We start from the raw sequence: 13,621 nt of genomic DNA on the forward strand, positions 1-13,621 counted from the left end.
TATTATTCTAAAATATTGCCTATATTTACTAATTGTTTCTCCTCATTCCTAAATTTTATTTTTCCAATGGAGCACTTGTTTAAATTTCGTCTGACTTCTGCAGATACTTTTGCTGCCAGACCCTCACATTGAGGTGGCCAAAAATGCAGAAGTTCAAAATAAGAAGAGAGGAGCAAAACTTGGCAATAACCAGCTTTAATTCCATTTATATTAAAATCCCTACATCCAAAATAACGTGTTATGTCCAAATGGGAAATTGCTTTTGATCTCTGGACAAGATATAAAATGAAATGCTGATATGTGAAAAGTATTTTTCAGTAGAGAGGAAACTTGAAAAAAATTATTTTATATCAATTCAATCATCTGCTACAGTGTAAAAGGGGTATCAGATACATTTCTTTTTGTGAGTGGGTGCTGAATAACTGGGCTACCCATGGGCCCTCACTCCCACAAAGAATAACATAATCGCATACCTTCTGGAATAACTCCAGTTGATGCAAGTCATCTCTCTGAATGCAGCTAGTATCATCATCTTTTGTGGAAGATAAGCAGATCAGAAGATCCCAAGGGCTTATGCTACCTATTGGGAATGAAAAGAACCATACTGAGAAAGAATCACAGAACCATAGAATCACAGAATCGTAAGGGTTGGAAGGGACCTCCAGAGATCATTGAGTCCAACCCCCCTGCCAAAGCAGGATCCCTACACCAGGTTGCACAAGTAGGTGTCCAGGTGGGTCTTAAATATCTCCAGAGAAGAAGACTCCACAACCCCCCTGGGCAGCCTGTTCCAGTGCTCCGTCACACTCATCGTAAAGAAGTTCTTGCGCACATTGGTGCAGAACTTCCTATGCTCCAGTTTTTGGCCGTTTCCCCTTGTCCTGTCTCCACATACAGCTGAAAAGAGTCTGGCCTCGCCACTTTGCCCCCCACACCTTAGATATTTATAGACCTGGATCAGGTCCCCTCTCAGTCTTCTCTTCTCAAGGCTAAACAGACCCAGATCACTTAGCCTTTTTTCATAGGGGAGATGCTCCAGGCCCTTCACCATCTTTGTGGCTCTCCGCTGGACTCTTTCCAAGAGATCCCTGTCTTTTTTGTACTGGGAGCCCAGAATTGGACACAGTACTCCAGATGAGGCCTTACCAGGGTAGAGTAGAGGGGGAGGATCACCTCCCTCGACCTGAAAACATCATGCAACTCCTATTTGAACTAAAGTACTTAGAGCAGAATCCTGAGGAAGAGCAAATTGTTGGAGTGCTGAGTACATGAACAGCTACATGTGGCAGAGGGGAAAATGACATTTAACTATCGAGCTTTGGATCTATATTTAGGCATTTCACAGCTGGCACCTCCAGTTTTATCTGAGACAGTTCATGATGCCTACTGATGTCCAGTCCCCTGGTGTCTGACCTGAGCTGACATAAATCATCTGTTTAGCATTCAGAAATTAAGAAGTTCAATAACGCGGTGTTGCTTTGATCTCTTTTCTGAACTTCTCCGTATGCACATTTATAACACATAATGTGTGTTATGATCTTCTGTGGTCTTTCACTATTGGGAGAAAAAAAATTACAGTAAATTTTACTGGTACTGCTATTGTAAATCGCAGCAATTCTCAGTCAGAATTTTGGTGTGGCAGCTTCCTAAATATTAGATAATAGATTGTTAAGAATCTGGTGCACATGAGGAAAGTTATAGAAATTATAGATTAGAAATAAATAGGTTTTGGAGTCTGCCCATACATCAGTGTATGGTGCAGTGTAGAAAAGCTGGTGTAGCTTTTTTTCTTCAAATTCACTTTACAAGAGCCAGTGCTCTGGTATAAAAATTATTAAAGCATGTGAAATTTAGGCACAGCAGAATCACTACATTCTCCTTCATGAAAGAAACACACAAAAAACTGAAGTTTGACAAAAATGGCATAGATCACAAATAAAACATTGAAAAGCCACACAAGTTAATACTTCAGTGCAAAAGATTGACAACATTAACAACCTATTTGATGGACTTAATCAGCTGTGTAATTATCAGATAAGCTAGACATTGTGACTAATAAACATCTTTGAATAAATCATTATAATTACATACAAATACAACGTCTAATTGTGTGTCAATTGAAAGGGTGCTGGAGGCAACTTCATTTCTCAGAAGTAGTTCATTTCCTTCCTGCGTTTATTGTTGCACATCCTGGCCAGGGATGAATTTGATCCCTGACTCCAAAGGATATGCTGCACTGTGTATCATTTGCCCTTTAGGACACGGCAGAGTGATCGATATGAATGCACAGAAGAAACCAAAAGGAAAAAGGCACTCTGACCAAGCTTACTTTTGAACTAGTGCCCAAGACATGGAACACATAGCTGCTAGGAATGATTTTTCAGGACAGGTTGAATGCCTGCCACTATTTGTTTTTTATATTTAGAATAATTAGACATCTAGCCAGTTGCTTCAGTACAGAACAATCAGAACTGAAACAGGCCTATTTTTAGAAAGCAGGAGACTTCCTATTAGAAAAACAGTATACACCTTGTGCTGTCTCTGAGATTCAGACTGACAGAGCACTTGGACTTCTATTTAAATGTATAGCTACATTTCTAATGATTTGCACCTGAAAAAAAACATGTTCTTGGAAAACAAAAATGAGGATGTTGGCCACAACAGCTATTTCTGAAACAGGATCTTCCATGAAAAGAACTTAGAAATTGCCTGTGTCATTCCTCACACAGTCTAATTTTTACTAGAAAATTATCACCTCTTCTATAAATTTGACAGTTATCAAACTATTCTAAGGAAAAAAGTGCTAGCATTATTAATACTGCAGTAACACTAAATGGCTTAGACAAAAGATCGCAGTGCACCAGAAAGAAACAGCAAACTTTTGTTTGTCAAGAATACATCACGTACATCTACTTTAATTTCTTCTGACAGAGTAACTGATTTAGTGAGCAAAGAGGAAAAGCAGTGAAACAATTACTTCAATAAGTCTTTTGTCACTATTTCTACATAAAATAACTATAACTGCATAACTGCTTGAAAAAATGAATTCTACATTGTCACAGTGGATTTTTTTTTTCTCAGAACCTCAAAAATACACCACTGCGTATCCGATTCTGTTCAAATTTTTTCATTAACAAATTGACTGATGGAACTGCAAATGTATTTATAAACAGCAACTGGCACCAGGTTTAGAGGAAAAATAAGTACTTTGGAAGACATGATCAGAATTCAAAATGATGTTGATAAGTGGTTGATTCAACCAGAGAAAACTCAAAACAAAGTGCCATAATTTGAAATGAGAAATAAGATGGACAGAAACAAATGGTCAGAGGGCCCTACTGCAGAAAAGAGCCAGAACCATAAACAGCATATGATTCAACAGTATAATACTATTGCAGGGTCAGGGAGCACAGACTGAACTGACTTTGATGAGAAAGCACTCACTTATGGAAGTAGCTGCTTGTGTATATACCTGGCTTAAAACATGACAGAGCAAACTGTCTTACAAAGCAGGCTTCAGCCCTGTAATATAATCAGTTTATAGGGGGCCAAAAGTTTGCTAGCAAAGAGTGTAGAGTGGAATCATAGAATCATAGAATGGTTTGGATTGGAAGGGACCTCAAAGATCATCAAGCTCCAACCCCCCCACCACAGACAGGGCCACCAACCTCCTTATCTAATGCTAGGCCAACCTTTCCAGGGTCCGATCCATCCTGGCCTCAAACACCGCCAGGAACATGCTAGTAGAAGTGTGAAGACAGTGATAGCCTTCTTGCTGCACTCTGGGCACCAGGCTTGATTTTATGCATCCCAGCACCTCACAGGGCAGGCTGTGGGGAGGTCTGAGGGAGGTGGGAATTCCACATCTCTGATGATCTGACTGTCACCGAGAACTCTCTAGAGGAAAACATCCTTTGAAGCCTATTTCTGGATACAACAGTTTGGCTGTCTCACTTGTGTAAAGATTAGGATGCCACTTGTTGGACTGAATGCTTTCTCTTTATTAATCTGGCCTTTTGAAAGTTTTCAGTATCACTATTCTATGTATAGGGCTTTCCCTAAAGGAATGTCTCATCCTTTGGTGAGAAAAATCATAGAATCATAGAATCATAGAATGGCCTGGGTTGAAAAGGACCACAATTATGATCTAGTTTCAACCCCCCTGCTATGTGCAGGGTCACCAACCAGCAGACCAGGCTGCCCAGAGCCACATCCAGCCTGGCCTTGAATGCCTGCAGGGATGGGGCATCCACAGCCTCCTTGGGCAACCTGTTCCAGTGCATCACCACTCTCTAAGTGACAAACTTCCTCCTAATATCCAACCTAAACCACCCTTGTCTTAGTTTAAAACCATTCCCCTTGTCCACTCCACGAGTTATTTACGTTTCTCTTTTAATACGTCTCTCGATAGTCATGAGCTTTTTATTTTATTTTTTTTGAACTCACTACCACCACAATGAACAGTCACTCTGATAAATGAAAGATGGTGAAGTTTCTGTTGTTTCCTGAGCTGTTCAGCAAGGCAGCTGTTTATCTGTCCATGCATAAACCCCTCACTGTTTCATACTGTATGCTTCATGCTCTTGCTGAGACTAACTGTACTCTTCTACACTGCACAATCCCGTCCAGCAACCACCTGTTTAACTTCTTAAATTAGGCTTCAGTCTTTTGCAATACTAGCCTGGTCTAGTATAAAATGTGGAGCTTGGTGGTCCTGCATGTGGCAGGGGGATTGGAGAGTCATGATCCTTGAGGTCCCTTCCAACCCTGGCCATTCTGTGATTCTGTGATTCTGTGATTCTGTGGAATATTAATGACAGTGAAGTATTAGAAGTGTGGGAAAAAAACCCAAACCTAACAACACTCTATGCATGAGGCTGAGATTGTTGAACACAGTCAATCCACATCCACAAAGTATTCTGTATTGGTGCTATACAGCTGCCGGGGAGAGCCTGGAGGATTCCTGAGGGCAGTTGCTATTCACTCCCTGGAGAACATAAGGGCTTTACCTTGGCTTAGTGACCCCATAGCTAAGAGAACCTAAAACACCAAAGGAAGAATTCTTTGTGGAGGAGTGACTGGCGAGAAACAAGTGGAATCAGTTGAATTCTCGGGACAGCTCATCTGTCCCTGAAGTGTTTAGTAAGAAATATTGTCCCATTAAATTAATTAATGTAAAGTCACAAATGAGATGAACATTTGGGGAGTGAAGTCCACCTGATGTCCTAACAAGTGGCATCATCCATGAGAGGAGAGTGATGCTTGACTATTCTGTATTTCCTCTGCAAATATTGCAGAGAGATGATAAATCTAAGCTCATATTGGGAGACCTACAGCTTCCACTCTCACCTAAAAAATTAAAAAGTAATTTTTTTACTGTTTCTTTCATCAGCAAGGTCTAGGCAGAAAATCTATTCTTCCTGTCAATCCATAGCAGAAATTATAGAAGTACAAAAAAAAAAAAAAGAGTGTGACAATCTAAGAGTCACAAGTTTCTTCCAGAGGAACTCTCCTCTAATTTGGGCAGATATCTTCCTTTTCCTACCTGGAACAAAACTCTAAGACTGCTCTGGATTTACTCACAAACTCAACCAGTTACCTTCTGGAATGATGAGGTAATTAGTTACCTCACTGGAATACTGCTGGTACAAGGCAGAGGATTGTCTTTAAAAGAAGCAAAGATTTCTATTGCAGATATAAACAGAAGAACAGAGTAGAGACAGGACAATCCCTTCTCCATTAATTTCACTTTCATTCATGTAATAGATTTACAATTATCCCTTCAAGCAACACTCCGGGTCACTATGACTACTGTAAGTAGTTGCCACAGCCACAAGTGACAACCATGTAGGTATTTTCAGACTTTTTAAAGCTGTATTTTGCAATCTGTAGATAATTGTTTGTTTGCAAGACATCAGAAGGCAGCACACAAAAAAGTTGCAGCATTATTAAACTATATCAACTTTTACTTTTTTTTTTTCATATATACAACCAGAGAATGAAAGGAATACTGGAAATAAAAGCAATTAAAGTACATTTAATAGTTGTATTAGTCTGATTTGGGATGAGGAATACTGTAGTGCATTAGATGCATTAGATAGTTCTTAGTTTATTGGGAGGAGCAGTGTCAGGCTAAGAATAATTCTCTGCTGAGCTCTGTTCCAGATTGTAACTTCTATAACCAATATTTTTTATCACAGTATAATCTGAACTCAGGCTGTGAAAATATGCTATCAAAATACTTTATGAGCTACAGTAAAGTTCAATAGCAAACAGAAGGGATATGTGTAATTCTGGCCCACTGGAGAGGAGGTCCTTCAAACACTCAAGCCTGTTTTTCAACTTCTGGGCCTACAGTGTGCTTTGGATGAATATTCAGATGACTCTGGTACAGGCTCCAAACATGGGCACTTTTTTGCACAGCCTTGCTGAGAACAAGGGCATTGAGTTAGCCAGTACAATATGCTCTATGTATGCAAGCTAACATTACAGTCCTAGTTGCTCCCAAATACTGGTATTCTTACTTTTTATGTATTTTAACAGATCAGGTATGTTACTAAAGCTGCTAAATATGTTTCTCACTCACACAAGAAGCACACTGGGACTGAGAACTAACGCATAAAAGGCACCAATGGAAGGCTGCTCTGCTTTGTGCAGGCTCTGTTCCACTTCAGGAGGAAAGCTGAGATACGTGCTGCTTGGAGCTGCAAGGGAAGGAAAGAAGGATGAAGGGAAAGATGCATGCTTGAGGGAGAGAACTCCATCCTGTGCAGGAAAGGGAGGAAACCACGCTGCTTGTGTGGAGGATTGCTTTTCAAGACTCAGAGGACAGAGAAGAGCTCCATTCTGCTCTGTGCCGAGGAAAAAAAGCTGTCTGACACAATTCCCTTTGGAAAACACTCCTACTTGATCCAAGCTACTTTAACAAACAATTATTGGGACTACATCCAGGAAAGAACTTGGTATCACTGTTCTGCACACCCTGCAGCGAAGTCATATGAAAAAGCAGCACAGTCATGAAGTGGAAAAATGTATCACGAGTTTGGGTGCTTGGGGTGCTGGGTGCAGCAGCTGCAGGGGTACCAGAGTCCCATGTCTGTGGTGGCAGCAGCTGAGTGATTGCAGCTGTGTGATTGAGTGTATGAGCTCTGCCTGTGTGTGTGAACATTGAACACGGTGGTGTTTGACCACCTCTTCAAGAAACAAAGACACATTTAAAGTCTGAATGGCAGTCCTTGATAACTGCATTTACACCACTTGGGTATCCCACAACAATACTCATTAATGAGTCATATTCCTTAATACTCAAGAGGCAGGAAACAGCCACGAAAGAGAAACTAGGGAATAGAGAATGGCTAAACTAAGCAGTGATAGGTTGCAGTCTCAACCACAATCATCTGCTGTGTTTGTTTTCTTCTTGCTTGGTGGCCATGCAGAGCCCCAGGCGTAGTTTAGGAGACAGCACGAGTCAGTGACATTTCCTGAAACCCAGAGGAGATCAGACCACCCTCAGTTAGAGAACAAAGAGTTTAGAGACATGGACATGAGCCATATTGCATCACTTGCCCTCAGGACTAGGGAACTGACCCATTTTATTTATGAGTTAAATAAAACCAGAGAAAAAACAGTGATAGGATAATTAAGCCATGGCTAATACAAGGGTGATTTCCAACAAAGTTCTCTGCAGCACTCCATGCTCCTGCCAATTCCATTCACCTCGTGGTAGTGAAAGTAGATGATACACAGATCATCATGACTACCATGCTAGGCATCCATGGAACATGAACTCTAAAGCAGAAGTTAAAATTTTCTCCCCAAACATTTTAAAGAAATGTAGTATCAGACCTCTCACTTTTGAAGGTCAACAGGAATCCTTCCATAGTCAGATTGGCAGAAAATGTGTACTGTAACATATGGGACATGAAACATGCCATGGATACTGGTAGAGAAGGAAAAAATCTGCTTTCTCCTATTTCACACATCATCCTGTCACAAATTGCGCAACCTAACTGGCCTACAGTTACATTCTATACTAGTGCATTCTGGAGTACTTTTTTCTTTCTATTTTTAGTGCTTTCTCCAAAGGTTTTCTAAACTTTTTCTAAGTCTGTAACACTTCATTCCAAGTGAAAATGGGCTTAACATGTGCTGGATTCTCAATATTGAAAGTCCTTGTCTAAAGCTCACTCTTTGAAAACATTACCTCCATTACTTTTTGTTTAAGACTGACTTAAAAAAAGAAAGAAAAAGCTGCCAGTGTAAATTAGTGTCACTGCAGTTTTGTAAACTGAAGACTTTTTTTTTTTTTTTTTTTTTTTTTGAGAGAGAGAGAGAGTGAGAGAGAAAGAGTGGGAGAGATGCTGAAGCCAGGTGGAGAATATATTTTTAAATGCCTAAGCTCCATTCAGGTAGATAATAGCTAGGTCTTGCTCTTATTTTTTTGTTTCCCTGTTCAACAAAATACTAAGGTATGTCAATAAGGCTTTCTATTTTTATAAGGTATGTCAATAGGTTTTCTATTTTCTCTCCTCTTAAAAAGCAAAAACAAAACAAAACAAAACAAACCTGTAGCAGTGGTTTTATTCCAAATTTTTAAAAAAATGGTTTAGACTTATTTTATCATTTTATACGAAAGGTCTTTTTAAAAAAAAATAAATTGAAAGTCTGTAGCCCTACCGTCAGATGTAAAATAACTGTGGTAATGCCACATTTATCTTGCATTTACACAGTGCATGAGAAAGCCTGGTGTACTTGATGTTCAAATACATTTTAGTAGTTGCTGTAAGTTAAAACTAGAACTCCTTATAGCTGAATATTTATTTTGGATAGCATTATCACAAATGTCAGAAACAAAGTCATTACAACAATGAGCTTGTTACAGAAACACTTTCTGCCTTGAGTCACTTTCCAAAATGCATACCAATGAGCTCTTCCATCCTTCCCTCTGTCAAATTCTGAATATATTTCGCTTAGTGAAGCACCACTGAGGAAACACCCATTCTTCAAATCTTCCTGCCAGTTAAGGTTGCTCATCTTTATTTCAAACTCTATTCCTTTGCTTCTCTTTAATTCAAGTCCCCTCCGTATTTTTTCCTTCCACTGACAAAAACAGGCATCATGTTATAAGGAAGCAAGTCTGACAAAAAATGATATAAAATAATGATAATTAGTTCCTTTCTAATCAAAGAGGTTTGGTTTCTGAATAGATTGGAGAAGCTTCCTTCCACTGCAACATCTGTGCAAACCAGGACTGCATCCAAACAGCCTCAGGGGCTAAGTAAAAGAGTATTCAATATCCGAATGAGAATCAGCTTTGACAGAGTACAGTGAACATCAAAATGGTAGAATTATCATTTCCTTCATGAAGGGAAGGCTCCGATTTTACTAAAAACAAGCCACTGCAGCACCAATATGGTACGTCACCTTTTCAGAAAGGTAACCCAACCTGTGGGTAGCACTTGTAATGTCTGGAGCATTTGAGAGATGCAGCAATCAAAAGAAATGTCAGCTGAAAGTGGATGCAGCTGAAGAAGGTTGGAATCTGTATATAGGAATGTAGTGGGTTGGTGGTAAATTACAATGAAGGCCCACACAGTGTAAAAGCTCTTTGCTATCTGAACCAACATCATGGAAAATAACATAAAAATTTAAAAAAATATTGTTTTTATTTCAGAAGTATATGAGTGCCTCTACCTAAAATGGAAACATAGTGATGGCAGACACCACACTTTTCACAGCTGACCAGGGCTCAGAGCCAGCAAATGTCTCAGAAAGGGTGCACAGCTTGCAGCAGCCAGAATGCTGGGCAACACTAATGCAACAGTCCCTTAGACAGACTGCTCTGGGGACTGCCACAGGCTTCTGGCAGGACTGACTGTCATCCTCCCAGCTCTACTTTAGTGGACAATCATATGACATTTGAGAATAGATACACATATTTATAAACCAGTCTCTGCTTGAACCCTATCAGAGCCAGAATTCATTCTATAATTTGAATGAGGGAAACATTTTAAAATATTTGAATAAACAATTATCTGTTGTTACCTTCTTCTCCTGTAGACTACATTTAAGAAACATTGCGTTGAATTGTCTAAAAGGATATGCATATTACTCACATATTGTAAATCTTGTATACCTTCACCACAATCTCTTTTATTTCAGTGGACCTGCACATTGCTGCTTTCCCTTGGCCAACATGTTTATCTGCTCAGACACTGGTGTTTTTCAGATTCTATTAACATGACATAATTTATTCCAGGAAAGTTTTAATTTTAGCTCACTGTGTAATCACCGTGCAATATTTTAATTATTGTAAATTCTAAGTCAGCCTAATGAATACCACTCTGCATTGGACTGTATGTTCTGTTTACACGACTAAAAAGAACATTCAAAGAAAGGCATGTTTAGTTACTTTATGACTAAATACCATCTTTTGTTTATAACTTTACAAAGTTCAGTGTCCTTACACTTTTGTTATGAACAAATAAAGAATTTGTCTTCATCAAGGAAAAGAGGGCATTTGAAATGGGGTTTTTGGTACAAATCTGCAGTGGGTTTATTTTAGTGCTGCAAAGAAACTGTTTGTTTGCTCTTCTGCTAGAAAACACAGATATGTTCTGCTAGTAGTTAAGAAGGAGGATACACATTGTTCAGAAAAATATACAGTGCATTTACAATGTCTAACAAGAAACCACAGCATCACATTATAGAGAGGCATTTACTTGGGTATGCCAGAAACTGATTTGTTTTGTATTGCAACCAAGGATGCCTGTGGCATCCGCTTTCAACCCCTTGGCAAATAGCCAGGCATAATTGAAAAATGCAAAATTAAAATGTGACCACAACAGAGTATGTTTCTGGTATACATTTTTTTTCCCCGAAACTATATGAATTAACATTTGACGAAAGCAGAAGAAATTTAACAAGCATTAAATATGCTTGTAATAGAGCATGCTCTGAGGATCACCACATTCCTAAGAATTTAGCTTGTTTAAGAAATTCCTTGCTTAACGACATACAAAAAGAATGCTTCTGAAATTTATGTTTTACTTGTCAAAACCTTTCATGTGACTCACATAACATATATTTTGCATTAAGAAACAGACCAGCTTTGCATTCTGTCAGCAATATACTTTTACCAAGAGGTAACCAAAATGATTTTTGGTAAAAAAGTTATATCTGCTACTCTTATATGCATGTGTGCATTTGTGTTGTAACCCACAATATAATTCTGTGGCTCACCTCACCATTATTATTTTACACAACATTTCAAATTACTTATTTGAGATAGAATGATCTTGTGCTTTTGCTGGCATGCTCAGATCTCCAGCCCTGCTTATTTAACCTCAACTCCACAGGGTTGTTTACACTTTCAGAACCTGACTTCAATTTACTTTAATTTTCTCAGAGACTTTTGTATTTATAAAAGCTGAGCATCTAGTGACCTCTCTATTCCTTACATTTCCTTTACTCTCCACTGTGAAAAAGAACAAAAACCCCAGTGTCTCATTTCTGTTCCAAAAAAACTAAACTGCTTCCTTCAGTGGGTTGGTCTTTGTAATTGAAAATGGCAACCAGATGTTTACAGAACACACCAGCAATTTTCCTTGAGGCCTTTACTCTTTATAATTGTTTGCTAAAGTTAGCTGGATTTCGTGGAAACTTGTCTGAGGCTGTAGCAGAGAGCAAAACCGATCTCTTCCTGACTATCCTACAAATAATTAAAAATAAAAAGCTAAAGAGAAATTAGAAATAATGCTACATATTCCACTTAATACATACCAAGCTCCATACATCACCTCTTACTTAAGGAAGAAATTTAGCTCTCTTAGGAATTCATACCAGTTCATAAAAGTGATTTTATTTCAGAACATGTCATTTACTTTCTACCTTCTTCAACTTCAGCTGTCTATACTCAATGCATCTCTGATTTTGTGGCCCTTCCCCTTTCCCTACTCCTGTCAGGAACATTCTTCATAGATTGATTGATTGATTGATTTAGAAAGTTTTGTATTTTAAGAAGATGCAGAAGATTTTGCAAACTAGATACTGCTAGGGCCTCAGTTAAAGCCCTGACTCACAGGTGATTTGTACATGGAGTCTCTCCATCTGCTTTAGAAATAGCTGTGTTTCCCTGTTCAGTTCCTTACTTGCCTCACTTCCTTCTGACTAGCCAATAAGTTTCAGGAGATCTATGAGTCCATCTCATTCCCCTACAGTGGAACACAGTAGACCCAATAAAATGTTCTTATCTGGTTTTTTTGTTCGTTTTTGTTTTTTCTAATGGCTTCTAACAGGGGATGCCCCACAAATCCAGGTAATGCATATGATTACTTTACTAGTTTTACACCTCAGCATCTCTTAATATTGAAACTATTTTTTGCATCAAGACCTATTTACTAGGACACAAGTACAGACTATTTTTTTTTCCTTGGCAGTAACCATTTTCTATATTTTATGTTAGCAAATATATTCCCCAAGTCATCCCAGTCCTCATATTCATTTAAGAGCACTTCTGCTCTTTCCTCCTGTCTCCAGTCTGTCCTCTAATTCTCACTACTTTTGCTGATATAGAATGTCCTGAAAAATAGGAAGTGAATGTCTGACAGTCACCAGACATGGCCTTAGGGGCCTCTAAAACTTATGGCTGTAGTTAATTCTCTAGACTAATTAGCAGCCCTAAGGACAATATTACTGGGTACGCTTATGAAGTAGCACTTCTGCAAGTTCCCACCTTGCTGCTGGCCAGACGTCAGCAGTTAAGCTGTTTCTTCTGCTGATTTAGCCTCTGTTCCAAAGTGAGGAGAACCAGAGATGATACAATACACTAAGGGAATAAGATAAATATACACAGCAAGAGCCATGTATTTTCATCCTGTTTCTGACAGTGACTTATATGGTTTTTATCCTTGTTTCTTCATCTCTAAGATCCATGTGGTCACATTTCTCCACTTCTGAGGCCTAATGTAAATAGAAGTGGGCAGACACAGACATTAACTTCCTGTAGAGATTTTCTTTAAACAGCAGTTTTTCCAAAAGCCACCCAATAAACCAGAATGAAAAAGAAATGACAAAGTATGATTTGGAAGGACGCTTTTTCATAGAGGCAGAATTTTCTTTCCTCTGTCCCCAATTGCTTCTACAGTCAAGCAGCACCCAGAGAGAGCCAGAAACCCGCAGCTATCATCATTCTCCATCTGCTGAGCACCTGTGCTTGCTCCTGTAGGCTTGTGCCTCCTGATATTCCCCTAACAGCAGTTTCTAAGGCAGCAGCCACTGGGTGCAGGGAAGCAGCCACTCCATGTAGAGTTGAGAATGGAAGCATAAACAATGTCTGCCATATCAATTCATCAGTCTTCAAATCAGCATTTTACAGCAGAATATGTCATATTTGAATTTATGCAGGATGCTTTAGCAATGAGGCATTATAGTCTCCTTGCTGAAATATCTAAGTAATGGTATGGGATGCCACCTTAAATGCCACAGATCTTCAGAGCCTATTGCATGGAGAGAAGAGCCGAGATTCCCTTGGATTTGCTCACTCTGGTCTGTTGCCTCACTCATCCCTTCCTGAGCAGCTCCACCCAAGCACTGCTCCCACAGCTGCAAAAATTCAGGTCAT

The 13,621-nt window shown here is 39.1% G+C and overlaps 1 protein-coding gene across 4 annotated transcripts in view; it reads right to left on the reverse strand.

Moving 5' to 3' along the window:
- CPED1 (cadherin like and PC-esterase domain containing 1) overlaps window positions 1-13,621 on the reverse strand; it is a 143,611-nt gene that overhangs the window by 110,667 nt on the left and 19,323 nt on the right. For 2 of the 4 annotated variants that reach the window (XM_090137062.1, XM_090137050.1), the window contains one exon: window positions 474-580. The exons of 1 other annotated variant lie outside the window; for it this stretch is intronic. In XM_090137062.1, coding sequence (XP_089993188.1) covers window positions 474-580 — 107 coding nt within the window. Of the gene's footprint in view, window positions 1-473; window positions 581-1,413; window positions 1,502-13,621 lie in introns of those variants that run through there. One more of the 4 variants, XM_090137064.1, reaches the window with a different exon arrangement.

The sequence above is a fragment of the Phasianus colchicus genome, chromosome 1, assembly GCF_987193195.1.
Source record: "Phasianus colchicus chromosome 1, bPhaCol1.hap1.1, whole genome shotgun sequence".
NCBI lineage: Eukaryota > Metazoa > Chordata > Aves > Galliformes > Phasianidae > Phasianus > Phasianus colchicus.